Source organism: Aedes aegypti, chromosome 3 (genome assembly GCF_002204515.2).
Source record: "Aedes aegypti strain LVP_AGWG chromosome 3, AaegL5.0 Primary Assembly, whole genome shotgun sequence".
NCBI classification, from domain to species: Eukaryota; Metazoa; Arthropoda; class Insecta; order Diptera; family Culicidae; genus Aedes; species Aedes aegypti.
Window position 1 is genome coordinate 310034980 of NC_035109.1, and position 19978 is coordinate 310054957.

Here is a 19978-nt window from a genome sequence, read left to right on the forward strand (position 1 = left end):
CTATTGGAACGACTGAATCGACGGATTATGGAGTTTTGTTTGACTAGACGGTAGATTTCTTTAAGTGAAAATGTTTGAAAACAATATATTGACGAATCAGCCATTTATTTCTTTCCAGAGAATCTGACTGTACCGAATTCAAATTCTGCGACGGTGGACGACATGGACTGCAGTAAAAGCTATGCCACGCTTCTAGGACGTTTAAGGATTCACCTATTCCGAATAGATACCAGCGCAAACTCCCACATGCTCTAGCTCTACCCGTACTCCGGCATGAATGAATACTTTCTCATCAACCCTATCGTGAGCAGCGTCACCATAACCAAGGCTACAAACTTTCCGCCGAAAATCCACTAAATGATTTCATTGAAGTGAAAATAAACATGAGATTGAGTTCAACTAACCGTAAAGTGTTTAATTAGCTTTTATTATTGTTTTAATTAAAAAATAATAGGAGGGAATAAACATTTGGTCGCTAATCAAATATATTGGTCAGATTTATAAAAATTACATGCGGTTGCATGTAATTCATAGAGGCGCTCTATTTGAAATCTAAGGGTTACAGAGCATTTTATTTTATGTGCGGAATTAATACAGTCCAAATGCAAAGCTTGATTGCAAAAATATATGTGCGCTGCACATATAATCTAGTTGGAGATTCAGCTCAGTGTACACCAATTTCGATAGTCTAATTCACAGCGTGTTGTGATTTTTCTTGATTAATTTTCTCGAAACCGTATGATAGTTACTTACGTAAAGTAAGCGAGAAATATTAGATGATCAAAGTCGTGGGGCAGAAAGGGTTAACATCGTAACATATGGTACGTTCATGCTACAGCCGTATTTAGAAAAGGGGATCAAGTCTCCCCAGTCTTCTTTAACACTTCAGTAGTAGCGCTGTTGTTTTTTGTACAACACTGGTGAAAAAACCTCGGTTTCCGTTCCAACAGTAGCGAGGTGGTTCTGACGGTGGCAAACCGCGTGACGACTGGAAGGTTAAGGATAGGAGCATCTTAACGAACGAACGCGAGGAGATCGAAAGGTGGAATCTCCATTTCGATGAACACTTGAATGATGGTATTGAGAGCACAGGCAATGATGGTCAAGACAACTTAGGAAATGTCTATGGCAGTACTGCGGGCGATGGGAATCAACCAGAACATTTCGCATAGAAAAGAGACTTCAGAGACCTTTCATTTGAAATAGAGACTGCTTAAAGACTTGCATTAAAATAAAGACCAAGCATCTAAAAGGAGAACTACTACCAACCCTGAGCTCGCCAGACTCTACGGCGTGGCGGACCCAGTATCTTGAAAATAACGAAAGCGGGATGAGCTGGGATATAATATGACTACCGGACAACAGGATCTGGAGATATCGGATAATTTTTCATTTATAATTTTGATATATATTTTCCGCTAATAATGCTTTTTAAGTAATAGTAATACATTTTGCCTTACCACCTAGTTAAATACACTCACACCAATAATGGATTTTTACGGTAATGAATCAACAATCACAGAATTCAAATAAATACGTTAACATACGTCCATGCTTACCCAATGTATAGTTTGAAAGTTAAAACGGTATAAATCCTCCGACGAATAGATTGACAAACATATCGAATACGAGATGGTGACCCACGGATGTCCTTTCTGACACCTATTCGGTACTATCGGACTACAGTAACATCTGACACCGAATTTTTCTAGTTGTTCTTAGAAATAGTCAACGAAACTTGCAATCTTTTCCCATTTAGTCAAACACCAGCGCAATCGAGGTGAACGGCAAGACCGGGCAGGACGGTTCCAGCTGCAGCGCCGTGGCCATACAATCGGCCGAAGCCGTGTAGTCCCCAATGCTCTCCATCACCCGACCCAACAGGAACCTATTGAAGAGAAAAACGTGGTCATGAGGGTTCTCAACTATCTTTTAGCCCTCTAATTCGACTTTTTGGCATTATACGGCTAAAATAGAGCATGTCAACTGTATAATAGCAATACATGCATTATCACGCGAATTAGAGTGCTTTTTGATTACTTGAGACGTTACTGGGACTACTCACCAAATCTTCGGACAATTGGGATCGATTCGGGCGGCATCCTTGAGAGTCTTCTCCGCGAGGCGCGGTTCACCTAGAGTGAGATGGGCTTCGCCCAGCGCTCGCAGGGCATCCGTGTGGTACGGATTGGCTGAGACGGCATTCAGGAAGCACTGCTTCGCATCCGCCCACTGTTGCTGGTAGATGTGGATGAGGCCACGCTAGAAGAACACACGAAGAAAAGTCAGATCTGAACGGATGAGATGCCGCCTGGCAAACATACCATGTACATGACCTGATGAGACACCGGATTGATCAAGCTCGCCTCCTGAATGCAGTTGATCGCTTCGTTGGGCTGCTCGATGGCCAGATAGACGTCCGCGAGCAGGAGCCAAATCTTGAACTGGATCATCCAGGCCTTCTGTGGGCCAGGACGGGGGCTAAACGAGCTAAGCGAGCTGGCTGCTTCGCTGAGGGCGTGCTCAATGCGGGATGCCGCGAGAGAAGCAGCGTGGATCGAATCTAGGGGAAAGATTAGAGATATCATCAGGCCTGCCAGATCGTCGCCGTTATTATCCGAAAGAAATTTCATGGAATACACTGACTGTTCAACAATAGGCGAGATAACCTAATCGTTTTCTATACCTAAGCCACATGGTAAGTCCTAAGTTCTACGAGGACATTCCCGTTTGATGTCGAAAACATACCGTGCGACGTCTCCATATTCTTGAATTCGAAAAAATATGTCAATAAACTCTCTGTAAACATATGTTGCCACTCCAGAGCACAAGGCACAAGTTCCACGAAAGTCTCTAGTGAAACATTTGCGTTATATGTACAAAACGTGTGGTGCCGCGAGATAACCTCCATGAATTTTGGATTTTTTTATACGTACCGTAATCCGGGGTATCATTGATCAGTTTTTTGGATATTTCTTTGATATTTCATCCAAAAATGTAAATGTTGTGAGTTTTATATTTTTAAAACAAGTACTGCTACCCATAGCTCGTGACTGTATACTGTATTTTGTGTTTTGAAAGATTTAAGCATTTGTACAAAAATGTTTTATGTGATTTTTTCATTTAGCTGATATGGGGTAACATTGATCATCCATGTCAACAACGTTCGGTAATATTGAAAATGTCGTTACTTACATAAATCATGGCCCCTGAAGCCGAATATGATGTCCAAACGCTTACATCTCATTTACTTTTTGAGTTATTTCAAAATTAAAAACACCTCGAACAGCGGAATACGCCTAAAGGTAGGCAATTTCCTAAGGGAATTCTACATTCTTAATAGCAATTCATTAATGTTGCCTAATTGAACATACTCATAAAAGTTTTGACAGCGGAATCGTTTTTGGCGATGCCATTTTTAGTGAGAACCGCATTTTCCTTACTCATATTGCTTACAGAACTTATGTGAGACATAAATCTTTGGTAGTGTCATCCTTAACCATTGAAATCATTGTTTCGCAAACTTGACAAATTTACGCATAAAGTTAACGCAATTTTTGCAAAAATCTTAATGTTTATTAGCTAATAAATATGAGAGAAGCAACATTCATGCTTTGGAAATGTTTTATCAATAAATGACGATACCAACTTATTACGAGATAAGTCATTCCGATCAATGTTACCCCGCTGATCAATGATACCGTAAAATCGGGTGTAATTGATCAGAGGGGTGAAATTGATCATCGTATCACACGATTTTATTTATTCGTAATGGAGCACAAATATCAATGTGAGCTGCAGTAAATGAACGTTATTTGTCGTAACTATTGTCGAATTGTGTGTTGTAAAGTTTTTTGCGTTAAAGAATGTGTATTACTATGAAAATGATGTAAAATTTTAAAATCATGCACGGTGCAGTATTGACAAACACCTATGAACTTCTATTTCTAAGCATGGATCTGAACACGGTATAAACCTAAAAGTTTTTGAGGATGCTTGAGATATACCCCTAAACCAGATTTCATTACCAAAACACGTACCAATAAGCTCATATGGTTTAAATAATTGAATTTCTGCTAAATATCACTCAATTCCGTAAGAAATTGCATATATTTAGGCGTCTTCCGCGTAATTCTTGAAATTTAACTGTTCGTTATTTATATAAATATTCCATTGTTAAGAATTTGACAAGCATATTTGGATTCAGGGAGCACAAATTTATCAGGTAGAGTTGTTTTGAAAACAAACAATAATGGCATTGACAAGTGATCAATTTCACCCCGAAATGAGATCCCCTGATTTTTTATTTTAGAGATATTTGTTAACACTAAAATGACATTTGTTAGAAAATATCGGTACATGAGTCGATGAGGAACACTTTCGTACTTGTTTTTCCTGCATTTAGTTGTTTGGCATTGTTAACATTATAGAAAACAGACTAGAAAAACCGTGAAAAATGATCAATTTCACCCGAAATTACGGTACCCCGGATTACGGTACTGTTTTCTGATGCAGTTTTAGGCAGGATCTCGAAGATTTTTTTTTCAGATCTCTGCTGAGTTTTAACTATTGACTTTTTTAAGAAGATCTGCATGACCAATTTTTTTTTTCTTGAAATCATGCTTTCCACGATCTTTGTAAAACCTGTCATAAAAAATGTCCTAAAAAAGTCAAAAATAAAAATCAATCAAGGAATCCACCAGAACTTCGTTTGAATCCTCCTCATCAGAAATCCAACAAGAATACTAAAAAAGTTATAGCTAGTATGTTACCAAGAGTTCGTTGTGAAGTTCAGAGAATCAATCAAGATCATCAAAAGCTTCATATATTAAGCTCTCAAGGTTTCTCAATACATATTAAAAAAAAAAACTTAAGAGGAACCGCCATGAGACTCCCCATCCTCCCCATGAAAAAACATTCATATGAATGATGATATCCCTTCGGCATACAGACGGTTGGCATATTTACTGCGCTGCCAATAATTATTTTAACGGTATTGACTGTTTAACGAGAATCTTGCGACGATCGACGCGCCACCATAATTCATATAACGGAGGATATTAGAACTAACTTGGAGTGATGATTTCGCAATTTGGAGGTTAAAGTCACCTCCCAACACTAGCGATTTTGTGGTAGGATGTTGACGTTTGATCACGAATAAATAAACAGAACATCACTGCAGTGCACTGGCATCTTCTTTGGAAGAATTCCTGGACCCTTGAGGAAGAATGATCAATTAAATCCCTGAAAAATATCTTGAAGGTGTAGTATCCGATCATTATATTAATTTGCTTTCGGCCGATTCCAACATCGGCCAAACAGTTTAAAAACAAATCGTCGTCGTCGTCGTCGTCGTTTCGGCATATTTATTTATTTATTTATTCGAAACACATCAACAGGCAAATTGTAGCCCCAATGATGTCTAAAATATATATAAAACAATCAGAGGACAAAAACTTAACAAAAGCACTAAACAGTCAAGAGATAAAACTTAAATTAAACTCTTCGTTCGTCAAAAAATGATAAAAACCTTCGGCGAAGCATCTCTCGGGTGGTATTGAAGTCGAACAATGATGCGACTTTATTGAACACTCGCTGCAACCCACTAAGTGCTCCGTGAAGTCCGTAGTTGGTTCGAGTTAGAGGCAATCTCAGCATGACGCTGTTCCGGAGGGAGCGTGGACGGGCATTTAGATGGACTCGCTCCAGGATTGTCCCACAGTCAATACGACCCAGTAAAACGTCTGCAATTGTTAAAGCTCTGAATGTGTCCCTTCTGTTCCGGAGGAGCTCCAAGTCTATCAATCGGCATCGACTCTCATAGCTCGGCAAGCGGAATGGATCTCTCCAAGGTAGCTTACGGAGTGCGAATCGGAGAAATCGGCGTTGAACAGATTCAATCCTTTCTGCGCCATTATTATAAATAGGACTCCAAACAGCGGAACCATATTCCAACGTGGAACGCACGAGAGAACAATAGAGTGATTTTAGACAGTAGATGTCGGAGAAATTCTTGGCGATTCTAAAGATGAATCCCAAAGTCGTTGACGCTTTACTGACGGTATACGAGATATGCTGTTTATACGTTAACTGTGAATCAAGGAACACGCCCAAATCCTTGATGTGATTCACACGTTCAATTTTCGTGCCAAGCAAACTATAATCGAACAAGATTGGTTGCTTTTTTCTAGAAAACGTGATGATGGAGCACTTGGTGGGGTTAACCACCATTCCATTCAGCGAGCACCAACTGGCGAAACTATCAAGTTGCTGTTGTAGGTATAAACAGTCGGCAACAGAGCATATCCGTAAAAATATTTTCAGGTCGTCTGCATACAATAAGCGGGGGCCTTTGATAACGAGATGAACGTCGTTGAAGTAAAGCAGAAAAATCAGTGGTCCCAGGTGGCTTCCTTGTGGTATACCGGATGTAGCGTGAAAACTGTCGGAACTGCAATCGCCTATCACAACTCTTAGCTGACGATTGGTTAGGTAAGAGCCGAACCAGCTCAGAAGATTACCGCAGACGCCAAATCTGTCAAGTTTGGCAATAGCAATATCGTGATTCAACTTGTCAAAAGCGGCCGACAGGTCAGTATATATATCGTCAGTCTGCACTCGAGCGATCATACTGTCGGTAATGAAAGTGGTGAAGCACAGTAGATTAGTGGTTGTTGAGCGGCCGGCGATGAATCCGTGCTGATCGGAATCCAGCAGGTGCTTGCAATGAGAGAGCAAAGGTTCCATCACAACAAGCTCGAATAACTTCGACACAGCACTCAAGGACGTAATACCACGGTAATTATCCACGTCGCGTTTCCATCCTTTTTAATGCACCGGGAACATGTTTGCCACTTTCCAACAGGAAGGGAAAATTCCGGAAGATAGAGATAACCGGAATAAACAACAGAGCGGTGCAAGCAAATTTCCGATATGCTCTTTGAGAAATGCTGAGGGAACTCCATCTGGTCCAGGATGGTTGGACGATTTCAACTGCGAAGCGGCCCTGGATACAGCATTGATATCCAAATCAAGACTCCCCAAAGCTTGGCCATTCATGGGGACATTGTTGGCTGCACAAATGACCTGATCATTGCTTATACTTTCCCCGCTGAATACGCTGGAAAATTTGCTAGCGAAGAACTGACAGATTTCCTGTAAGCATGACGAGGATTTGCCATTCCATTCCATCGAAGAAGGAAAGCCCGATTCTTTGCGCTGCTCATTTACGTACTTCCAGAACGATTTTGGTTTGCGTTTAAATTTCAGTTCTATGCTCCGCTGGTACTGCAAAAAACAGTGACGACTGACACGTTGGTACTCGTAGTTGACTCTCAGGTAGTAGCTTCGCAATGAAGGTGTCCGATACTTTGTATATCTCCTTAGAGCTGCTCTCTTGACTGATTTCAATTTTCGCAATTCGCTAGTTTGCCATGGAGGGCGGGAGTCATGATGGACAACTTTCTTCGGCACGTGTCTGTCTATGACGTATGTCAAGATGTGAGAAAAAGTTTGCGCAGAAGTATTAATGTCTCTGAGATCGAGAACGTTATCCCAGTTAATGTCGGCCAATACGGCTGCTATGCTACGGTGATCCGCCTTAGAAAAGTCATATGACACACCAGCAGGACAGTTGTCGAAATCATGGGCCTGGTTATTTTCAACGGCAATAATCAACGGAGGGTGGTGCGGTACAGCTTTTACAAGCTCACAGGGTGCCGCTCCAATGAATGGATCTTGGTCTTGCACAGAAACAAACGACGATAATGTCGAAGCAGGAATCCGACACGGCCATTCGGTAGTCGTTTACGCGCGAGTTCATACCGCCGACGTTCTGGTAGTAGATAACGATGTCTTCTTTCCGCCGCACTTTGGAGACGCCAATATTTTCGCCGTTGTTAAGTGGTTCGAAGACCCTCGCCCCACTTCCGACAGCAGGGCCGGAACGACTATGGAGAACGACGACGGCAGGGGGCTGGACTGCGTCGGAGGGATTGAGGGCTTCCATATGGCTTTCTACGGTGCGTTCCGGGTGTCCATGAGTAAGTGTTGAAGAAGTATCACTTGCGTCGGTCGAGTCCAAAATACTGAAATTTGGAACCGCATCAGGCATCGGGAAAGCGGAAACTTGAGTGTACTTGCCTAGCAGAGCAGGCTGGAAGATCTCTGAACCACATCTAGCAACAGGACCAGGACGACTGTGAAGAACGCTGGCTGGAAAAGGCCGGACTGAGCTAGAGGATCCAGAGACTTCCAAAATGCTAGCTGCACTGCGTCCTGGTTGTGAGCTTGACGTAAAACTGCGTTCCACTTGATGTTCTGTTGTCGTCGGAGTAGACTGGTTGTTCCGATTTAGTTGGATGGAATACTGGGTTCCAGTATCGATGTTATTGTGATCGACAAGATCAGAAGGAAAACTGAAAAATTGGAGCTGATCAGGCAGAGAATTGCTACAAAAGCATGCGTACTTGCCTGAGATAGAAGGTTGGGAGACTCCGTCACCGATCTCGACAACAGGACCAGGATGACTTCGATGGCAGGAACAAGCTGGCGCGACTGTGTCGAGTGGATCAAGAGCTCCCTTAATGCGGCAGGCAAAGCGTTCTGGTTTACGGCATTTGGTGACAGATGTAGCTACGTTGCTACGTTGCATGTTGTTCAGATCTAGTTCGCTAAGTTGACTACACTCGTGGGAGTGGAGAACTGTGAAGCTCCTATTTCCGGGGAGATCGTGATAGTCGGCGTATGCAGGCGGGGTAACCAAATGTTTTTGGAACTCTGATCTTCGAATTCTCGGAACAAAACTCCTTTGGGCCAAGTATCACGGCTCAGTGCAGCATCACGAAACTTAGGATCGATTCCAATCTTGTACGAAATGAAACTCAAGCGGCTTGTGTCAGTCCCTCGTTTTATTAGCGGAATTGCTTTGATGGGCTTATCGCACTGTAAACAATCTTTGGCCAATTTCTCGATTGCTTCTGGCTTAACATTTGGATGGACGCGGGAAAGATACAGCCAAAATAATTCTTCCGGCTCGGGGACTGTGAGTATGCTGGCGGTAGTTGTATCTTTCGTTCCGCCGAGCAGAGGTTTAGTAGCGACCTGTTTAAAGTTGAATTCTTCGTCACGCCGTCTTTTAGAAGGTGGTTGTTGAAAAGACGAGCCAGGTTCGCGCAAAAACGGAGTAGATGGGGTCATTCGTTTAGACAAAAGAGCGATTTACTGTCCTTGTTTTGCCACTTCCTTTCTGATTTCAGCGTGTACTGACTCTTGTTTTTCGGTAATAGACTGAATAGCCTCACCGAACGACGAAACGACCGATTTGAATCTGGCAATCTTCATCAGTTTCACGCATTCATCACACATCCAAATCAAATTCGGGCTTTCCTGGATGATTTTCACAAACGGTTTGTTGAGCTTCGTAACCGAGCATCTTATATGCACCATCCGTTCACAGAAAGCCATACAAGAAATATACTCGTCATCGTTTCTGACCGGTTTCGCACAATGATCGCATGTATCAGACATGGTGGAGATTCTCTAACACCGCACCTGTACGAATATGAGTTCGAGTCACTGTAAGCGTGAAGGAAAATAATCCGCCGTTGTTCGCGAGACGATTATGTTATCGACGTTTTCTACGTATTGTCACTGAGAACACCACAATAATAGATATGCCGGAGAGCACAGATCGATAATTAACGAAAATAAACTAAACACAGGTGAAAAATACACTGTTTACACGGGAAAAACTGTTCGATTATGGTGCGAGAAACAGAACGATCCGACTAGCAACCATGTAAACAAACGAAAAAAAAACGTCGTCGTCGTCGTCGTCGTCCAATTAAGTACACAGGTGCATTCTCTCTTGAACTGTTGTGATCGCAAGTTCGAAGTTTTGCTTGGTGAACCATCAAGTCGCGACACGTTTTTGATAGAAATTCTTACAGAGAAAAAAGTGCTTTTGATTTTAGCTTTTTTAGTGGCTTTTAACTAAATTGATTTAGATTAAGTGAAGAGTAAAAGAGTTCCATTAGTTTTTATTTCTTTTAGAGGTAAGTACTTTTTGTAAGACTGTTCATAGATTTATTCCTATTTTAAGGTTAGGTTAAGTGCATCCGATTAGGAGGTGGGATTCGATGAATCCACCGTAATGAGTCAGGACTCAGATAGTGCAGATGCAAGAGGAGGAGATGATCCTCCTATTGAAAATTCAGACACTTTCGATTCGGCAAATGAGGAAATGGAAATGAACATACAGCTGAAACGAACAGGAATTAGTGATTCTGACTCTAATGAAGAAGTTGACAAAAATGTAATTAAAAGAATGAAATCAAACACAGGTGCTTACAAAAAAACAAATACAGAAAAACAGATTGAAGTTATTGACAAAAATGAACAGGAATTCCAACAGGGGAACAGGAGGAAGAGGAAGGATAAAACTAAAGATGACAAGGTTTACGATGACGGTTGGATTAAAAATTCAATTTACACAACTTTTTTCATTGAACCAAAACTACAAGATGAACAGAACAAAAATGACCAAAATAAGAGTAAACGGATTCACGTAATGGAAGTAGCAAAGATCTTACATAATATTGAGGTTAAGAATTACAAATCGCTGACAGTTGCAGGCAAAAACAGGTTCAAGGTAACGTTCGATAAACCAAAACAAGCTGAGGCATTAATTAATTCAAAACTTTTGGCTGACTGTTTCAAGTACAATGTTTATGTCCCCAATATGTTCAAACAAACCATTGGTGTTGTCAGGAATATTCCACCGTCAATTACCGAAGAGGAAATTCAGGCAAATATTGTCTCTAACAAGAAGATTCAAAAGATCGAAAGAATTAAAAGAATGATAAATAAAGAACTGATCTCAACATATTCGGTAAAATTTTTTGTTGAAGGCGAAAAACTTCCAGAAGAAATAACACTGTACGGTATTCCAGCAAAGGTAGAGGTTTACATATTTCCGCTGAGAATCTGTTTCAACTGTTGGCGCTATGGCCACAAGGCCAAAGCATGTAAAGCGAAGATCAGATGCAAGTTATGTGGACTTGAGCATAGCGATAAGGATTGTCAATCGGCAATCAAGAAATGTGTACATTGTAATGGTGAGCACATCGCAAACGATTACAATTGTCCAGAAAGACACAGACAAGATCAAATTCGAACAGCTATGGCTAAGATGAAACTTACTTTTTCTGAAGCTTCTAAACAATACGCTAGACCGAACAGATCTCAACAGATAAGATTACAATCCCAAACCGAATTTCCACCCCTCAATCCAATACCTAACTTGAGACCTAACCTAAACAGTTCAAATGTTTCTCCAAGAGTTCAATCTGATAGCAAAGTCATTAAAACCAACCCAATAATTCATAAAAATGTTTTCCCGCAACCCGAAATAGTTGAAGAACCAATCCATGAATTCAAGGAAAATCCGTATAAAGTAACAGAAATAGAAAAACTAAAACAACAATTGAAAAACGAAATAATAATTGAACTGAATAACTCTGGTGTTTTTAATAAAATCAAGAAAATACAAGATTTAATCAAAGTACAAACAAGTAAAGATGTGAATGATTGGAATTCCGATTTAATTTTGATTAACATTAATGAAGAACTCGGATCAATCCTGAATACACCGTTTTAATTAAAAATCATTCTCAATTTCTTAATCCAGTTTTATTTTCAAAAATGGCCAATGTTACAAGAGATTTACAAATCTTACAATATAATATTCCGAGACAAGATCGCTTCTCTCAAACTTCCTAACAAAAAATAAAGTAGATATTGCTATTCTTTCCGAAATATGGCTTAAGCCTGATGAAGATATCAAGTTTAATGGATATAATTTTCCTAAAATAACTAGATCTAAAGGCTATGGTGGAGTAGGTCTTTTAGTTAAAAACGATTTAGCTTTTACAGAAATTAAATTACCGGAGTTAAATCCTATAGAAGTAATAGCCATTAAAATTCTCAACACCATTGAACCGATTATCATTTTTTCTGTTTATATTCCACCCCCACCAATTAATAATAATCAATTGAAAGATTCTCTGAAGCAACTTTTGAAATTTATTGACAATTTAAAAGCCCACACTATTTTGGGTGGTGATCTGAATGCACATCACCCGACTTGGAATTCATCTAATAACATCTGTCCACGAGGTGAATTATTGATCAATCTGCTAGATGACAGTGATTTATTAGTATTAAATGACGGTTCTCCGACTTTGATTAAACCTCCAAATACCATACCATCTGCAATAGATTTAACCCTTGCTACACCACAAATTGCAGCAAAAATTGATTGGGAGGTTTTAGACGAGGAATTGTCTGGTAACCATAAAATGATTTTTTATAAATTATTAGATTCTGTAAGATTTATTCCTTACTAGTGGTCCCGGCAAACTTCGTCTTGCCATCAAGTAGGCTGTTGAACAACGCTTTTGATCGTCCCATATAAAATGACAGTTTGTTTCGCGCTCGTTTTTTCAACTTTCCCGGTGAATATCCTGGGATTTTTATACACACAAACACGTCGGAACCCTTGACGAACAAAACTGAGAAAGAATCATTCAAATCCGTTGGCCCGTTCGTAAGCTATTTCGTGAGATACAAACACCATTCCATTTTTATTTATATAGATAGATAAACAAATAGTAGTTAACAAGAAAAAAGCCATTAATTTAATTAATAATATTAGTGTTGATATAATTGAAAATTCAAATGATTTGCAGAATAAATTGAATGAATGCATAAATCAATCGTTATATAATCAAACTGAATATAAAAAAGTCCCAAAGCAATGGTGGACTTCAGAAATTGATAATTTACTAAAAGAGAAAAATGATAAATTAAAAAAATATTACAAAAATTTAACCATTAATATTTTTTTAGATTTTCGTAGAGCAAAAGCAAAACTTAAATCTGTAATTAGAAGAGAAAAAAGAAAGTCATATAAAGAACTAATTAATGAACTTACTCCTAACTTGCCATCAAAAATGCTTTGGAATACGGTTAGAATGTTAAGTGGTGGTTTCCGGAAAAAGGATAATATTATTTTAATGAACAATGAACAACTGGCACAAAAATTCATAGACATAAACTTTCCACCAATAGATGAACCAATTAAATACACTCCGAAAACAAGGTCAACGATATCAGTTCAAATTTCAGTGGCAGATTTTCTCAAAATATTAAAAATTAAAAAAGACTCGTCAGCCCCTGGTAATGATTATATCTCATATCATATTTTAAAACAGTTAAATCCATTGTTTATAGACAAAATAGTTGATATTTTAAACCAAGTATTGAAAACTAGAAGTATGCCTGATGACTGGCGAACAGTTAAAATAGTTCCCATTCATAAACCAGGAAAATAACAGCTAGATCCGTTAGCTTATCGTCCAATTTCACTTATTCAAATTTTTCTTAAATCTATTAATATTTTAGTCAAAAAGAAAATAGAAAGTTACATAGAGAGCAATAATATTATTCCTAAATGTTCTTTTGGCTTTAAGAAGAGATCATCTGCAGTAAATTGCGTAAATTTTCTAATATCTAAGATACAAGAAACGAAGAGAAATAATTTAATTCCAGTTGTAACATTTCTTGATTTGTCAAAAGCTTTTGACAATGTAGATATTAGTATATTATTAGAGAAATTAGCTTCTACAGGGATAGCTTCTGACCTTGTAGACTGGGTGTACTTTTATCTTAAAGAAAGGAAAGCCACTATCACTTTACAAAACGGAATAGAAATTTCAGCTATTACTAATAAAGGGCTCCCTCAAGGGTGCCCTTTATCACCATTGTTATTTAATTTATATACTGCAGAAATACATCAATTGGCAGATAATGATGTAATATTCTTTCAATTTGCTGATGATTTTGCAATATTAATAATAGCCAGAAATATTTCAGAAGCTACGTCAAAAATGAACAACATCCTTGATAAAGTTCAAACTACTCTATCCAAATTAAAATTAAAAGTAAATCCGGAAAAATCAACTACAATATGCTTTACAAACAAATTTCAAGATAATCTTAACATTAAAATAGATAATAATAACATTAAAACAGAACCATATCAGAAATATCTTGGTATATGGATTGACCATAAATTAAGTTTTAAAAAACATATTACAGAAACAGTGTTTAAAATCAGGAGAAAAACAAATGTTCTTAAAATGATCAGTAAGAAAAACGGTGGTGCGCACCCACAAGTAATGCTTCAAATTAATAAATCATTGGTAAGATCTCACATAGATTACGGTATTTCTATATATGGTTCTGCTTGTAAAACAGATTTAAATAGACTCCAAGTTACCCAAAATATAGGTCTCAGGTTGTCATTGCGATTATTAAAATCAACTCCTAATCATGTTGTGTTAGCGGAAACCGGAGAGATACCCGTAGACTTGAGAGCTAACATACTAGCACTTAAAGAAACGACTAAAACCCTATATTTTAGAAATAGCCCATTAGTTGAAACATTATCATCAATTATTTCGTCAGACAGAGATTTCAAACACTTAACTTTTCTGGAAAATAATGCTACCTTAAATAATTTCCTATTAGTTCAACTTTGTGCTATGAATAATGCAATTCCAAATTTTGATACAAATCAGTTAGAGATCCAGATTAATTTAAAAACAAATTCGAAAAACAACACTAACAAAAAAGTTTTAAAATCCATTGCCACTCAGATTATTTTAGATAATTATTCCGATTTTTATAAAATTTACACTGACGGAACTAAAACTAGTGAAGGTGTAGGATGTGGTTTTTATGATTCTAAAATGTTAATATCAGTTAGCCATAAATTAAATCCTCTTTTTTCAATAGCTAATGCAGAACTAATAGGAATACTGGAAGCTATCAAATACGCTTATCTGAAGGGTGAAAAGAAAATATGTATTCTTACCGATTGTAAAAGTGGATGTCAAATGATTTTAAATGGTAGGCAGTTAGAAAATTGTATTGTAAACGAAATTTATAATTTTTTATGTAAATCAGATATCATCAAAGTTATTGTTCAGTGGATACCTAGTCATCAGAGGCGCGTCCATGTTCAAAACCATGGGTAGGACAAACGTTGCTAAATATTTTGTACACAGTAAAACTCTGAAAAATCTGAACCCTGTGGAATCATAGGCTGGAAATTGAAAGTTACTATACTTGAGGGACTCAAACGTAGAGGGACTTAAGTGACATTTTTGTTGGTTTTGAGTGAAGTTGAGTTGATATTTCAGACGATTTTTCTGCTCAACAGGAAAAATAACATAATTCCTAAAAGACTGAATTGTTTTTTGACTCCCACCCAATTTGTGTGGAAAGAAAAATTGCTGCAAAAACTTCAACGTAGATTTTCTAAAGCAATATTTTTGTCACTGATGCCTCCAACCTCCTCATTTCCATGCCAGTCGTATCACAAGATTAAGAAAGATTTTCGTCTTTCCAGGGCTAGTAGCGATTAAGTGCTTTAATAATAGGAAATTGAAGATCTCTCACCTGAAAAAAGAGACTTAAACAGGTACCAAAAAGAGGCCGAGAGTTTGTTTTTTTTTTTATTTATAGAAACAGAGGGAACATTTCTCTAAAATCTAAGCTTTTTTTCTCGAAGTTTAAAAAGATTTTCTAGATAATTTGCTAGGATAATCGAATTTCAGGATAGTATTCCGCAAAAACTTTGGAATTTCTTTCGTAGAATGAAATTCTGTAGAAGTATTTGGAAGATCTCTTCGAGCAACTGGAGAATTCAATTGAAGGATCAGTGAAAAAATATCTGGAACAAATTCTAGGATAGTTTTGAATGAAAAGCAGTAATACCTGAGGAAATCACAGAATATAATAGCTTTGGAATTCTCAAGTGTTTTCTGGAGCAAATACTTCTAGACATCATTTGGAAATCGCTGGAAAACTTTCTAGGGGAATTTGTAGAGAAATCTCTAGAAGAATTTCTGGATAAATCCCTGTAGGGGACTCTGAAGATGTTCTTAATAAAGTTACTATGCTAATTACTGAAGCTTTTCCTGGAGGAATTTGAGACGCAATTCTTGAAAAGCCTGTTGATCCTGTTATGGCCTCTGAAGGTTTCTTTGGAGTCCGTGCAATTTAGCATCAGGATTCAATGCAAACAGAATAAGAAAAAAAGATACTTTAAAGACCATTTATGTTTAAGATAGACACTTTAGAAACCTTCCATTAAAAATAGACTTTTTGAAGACTTGCATTAAAAAAGAAACCACGTCTCCAAAAAGAAACTTTTTATTGATATTGTCTTTGGGATTATTCATTTGATCAACTTTTGTTATTACTCATATTAAAAAATATAAATATGTTTTTTAAATAAATTTTATTAAACAAATTGACAAAAATAGACCAAACTGCTTGCCTGTCACAAAACATCAGTTGGAATTTGTTCAAATCATTTTTCAGAGTTTTATAAGAATTACTCTGAAAATCGTCAAGAGATTTAGCAATGCTTTGATAGATTATTCTTCTTCATGGCATTACGTCCTCGCTGGGACAGAGCCTGCTACTCAGCTTAGTGTTCTTATGAGCACTTCCACAGTTATTAACTGAGAGCTTTTTTTGCCTAAGTTGCCATTTTTGCATTCGTATATCATGTGGCAGGTACCGTAATCCGGGGGCAAATTGATTGCTTTTTCACAACTTTTTGACATGTTCTCCTTTGGAATTAGAGAATTGTCAAATTTATTTCAGTAAAATCAGTACTTCATTGATCTCTATAAGTTTATGTAATCGTCTTTTAATGAAATGAAATTTAACATTTCATAAAATTAGTTTTAATATCAAAAATTGAAAATGACACATTGGGGCGAAATTGATCACTATATAATAAAGCATATTTAAGAGTGTGAAATTTCCATATCTACTAAATTTGGGTCTCCTGAATCTGAAAATGATGTCAAAATTCTTACAACTCGTATACATCATCAATTGCAAAATTAAACTTTGTAAATCTGCACAATACGCCTAAAATTTAATGTGTACAATTTCCCTTGAAATAAGCACGTTATTCAACAATAAACGGTTTTATCGGCAAAAAACAGTACAGATTTCAAAAATGAGTTAAGCAATTCACACTGAAGCTTACACAACATTTTGAACACTCAAAGTTTACATGTAGGCTAAGTACCAGCGGATTGTTTAGTACCGACATTTCCAACAGTATTGCTAACACCTTCAAAAACTGTGAATATTTCTTTGCAAAACTGACTGGAATAAAAATGAAATAGTTTAAAATCATCATTGGACATCTATAAACTAGAAAACATGGAATGCCCGTGATAGCAACGAAGTATTAAGCATCCTTGAAAGGAAATGCAATTTGGTACCGACGTGATCAAATTCACCCCAGTGATCAATTTGCCCCAAGATTACAGTACGATGATACTCTATGCCCAGGGAAGTCAAGGAAATTTCCATAACGAAAAGATCCTTGACCAACCGGGAATCGAACCCAGATACCTTCAGCATTTGCTTAGTAGCCGCAGACTCTAACCACTCGGCTAAGGAAGGTTCTTAGATAGATTTTATCAAGATTATAATAAAAGTGTATAACACAATACCACTGGTATTAGCTTTATCCATTACTACGGAGATGAACCAGCCATAGGGCTGAAAATCTCCTCAATAATTAAAAAAATAATAATTTAACATCATCCAAAGATTCTTCAATAATCTTCTGACAATTCTCTATGAATGTTCCATAAAATTCTCAAGAGTTACTTCCAGGAATACTCACGGTATTTTGTCCCAGGTTGGCCGTAGATATTTTAAAGAAACCATCCATTTATTCATTCAGAAATGCATTTTTTAAAGTTAGTTTTATAGTTCAGTTTAGTTTTTTTAAATTTTCACTATAGATATTCCTAATAGTTTTTCTCACGAGCCATAACTTTTGGGGGTCTTGCACAAACCATGTCTAGCTTTTCTAGGCGTGAGAATACCATGAAAAACCTTTTCATGTCTACCATCCTCCATAAAAATAAGTACGACGTTGATCGAGTTTTCATGTATATTCTACATATGATAAATAGCATTCTACTGATCTTGTTATTTCTTTTGTGGAATCGTGGGTAGGACAACCCTTTGACTGTCCTACCCAGGAGTTTTTGTGGGTAGTACATGTCCTACCTGTCCTACCCACTTCCCGCGCCACTGCTAGTCATATAGGTATTTTAGGGAATGAACGTGCGGATAAAGCAGCAAAACTTAGTTTAAATAAACAATCAATTCTTCCTTTTGGTTTGACATTGGGTGACACCATACTTGCTTGTAAAAAATCAATTTTAGAGGATTGGAATAGTAGATATAGATTTATATCAGAAGAGAAAGGTATTCAACATTTTAAAATTATGAATTCTGTTAGCACTAAACCGTGGTTTTACAAAATGTCATTTAACACAGTAGATATTGTTAGACTTTCTAGAATTAGATCACTACATACTGCCACTAAAGAGAGACTACATAGCTGGAGTTTAGTTCCATCCTCATTATGTGAATCTTGTAATGTTGTTGAAGACCTATCCCATATCCTATTCAAATGCACAAAATACAATAGAATTCGTAATAAATACCAGATATTGATCAATAAAACAGATATAATTGAAATAGCTAAATCAAAGTCTTACACAGAGTACAATCAAATTACCAAATTTTTAGAAGAAATAAAAATAAGTGTTTGAACTATTTTTTTAATTGCGTAGAGAAAATTTATTTTTATTTACCTGATTCGATGTGTTTTTTTTGGGAATCACTTTAATTGCGACAAAAAAGATAAAATCATTATGCTTTTTACGCGGTTTCGTTTTGTCACTTGACTAATTTAAACTTGACAACACCTGGCTAAATGGATCAACTTGGTCTGTGCCAAAAGAGACAAAAAGAAAAAAAAAAAGTACACAGGTGCAAATGAAAATTCATAGTTTATGGTATTCAAGTCCTCTTTAATTGGTCAAATTGTACGCAACGATCTGGTTAAGAGTTTGTGTTTTACCTCACTCAAACTTGAAAGTTTGCTTATGATGCTTATTATTATTTTAATACAGTCAAACCTCCATGAGTCGATATCTCAAGGGACCATCGACTCATGGAAATATCGAGTCGTGGAAACAAATGCCTTGGAAAGCCGTTTGAGGGGACCATCATAGTAACCATGAAATTTTGTTTTTAATATGGTTCCATGAGTCGATATCGAGTAATGGAACATCGACTCATGGAGGTATCACTGTACAATCAATTATCCCTTGTGCTTGGATCTCCATCCTACACGATACCTTTCCAGCGATATGCTCAACCTCAGGTTACAGGTGTGACTTTATGTTGCTTGTCATCAGCCTCAAATGCACACTTTGGGACAACGAGTCTCTTTTGAAGTGTTTCCTTGCACTCCACTCTGGTTTGGTTGGACTAAAAATCAAGGCCAATAATTTCTTCTTCTTCCAGTAAACTTAACTTGTCTTAAACAAACATTTCAAGCACTAAAATGAACGTTTTGAAATGTGAAAGAAAAATACATTTTTTATAAATTATGCCAAATGGCCGTTGTTGCGACCCCTCGGTCGACGCGGCTCAGCAGAACGATCTTCCTCAACATCATCATATCGATTGAATTAGCAACCCGACTCAGTTAGAACGATGACGGATGATGAAAAGCGAACGTCAAAAGCGATATGCGAAGAATGATGATTTGCAAAATAGAAAAGTCAGTAGAAAGTGTACATTCTCATGCTTAACGTTGGATAGTCAGAAATTTTCTTATAATTATTTATAATTATTCTTAAACTCTAAATGTGGTTCTAAAATTAATTCTTGGAAGGTAATTATTTGCTGAACTATATATAGGATGTAATTTCTTAAGGATTATTATTGTTGTATAGCTTAAAACCTATGAACTCGCAAAGCTAACCTATCACAGATCTCGGATATCTTAGAA

At 37.3% G+C, this 19978-nt stretch overlaps 1 protein-coding gene across 1 annotated transcript in view; it reads right to left on the minus strand.

The window, feature by feature from the left end:
- Positions 1-1382: 1382 nt before the first annotated feature.
- Positions 1383-19978, minus strand: part of LOC5573474 (tetratricopeptide repeat protein 7B) — a 30155-nt gene continuing 11559 nt past the window's right edge. Inside the window, exons 4-6 of the mRNA XM_021849715.1 lie at positions 2325-2563; positions 2066-2262; positions 1383-1888 (exon numbers count right to left, since the gene is read on the minus strand). Of these exons, the coding sequence (XP_021705407.1) occupies positions 1756-1888; positions 2066-2262; positions 2325-2563 (569 nt within the window). The 3' untranslated portion in view covers positions 1383-1755. The remainder of the gene's footprint in view (positions 1889-2065; positions 2263-2324; positions 2564-19978) is intronic.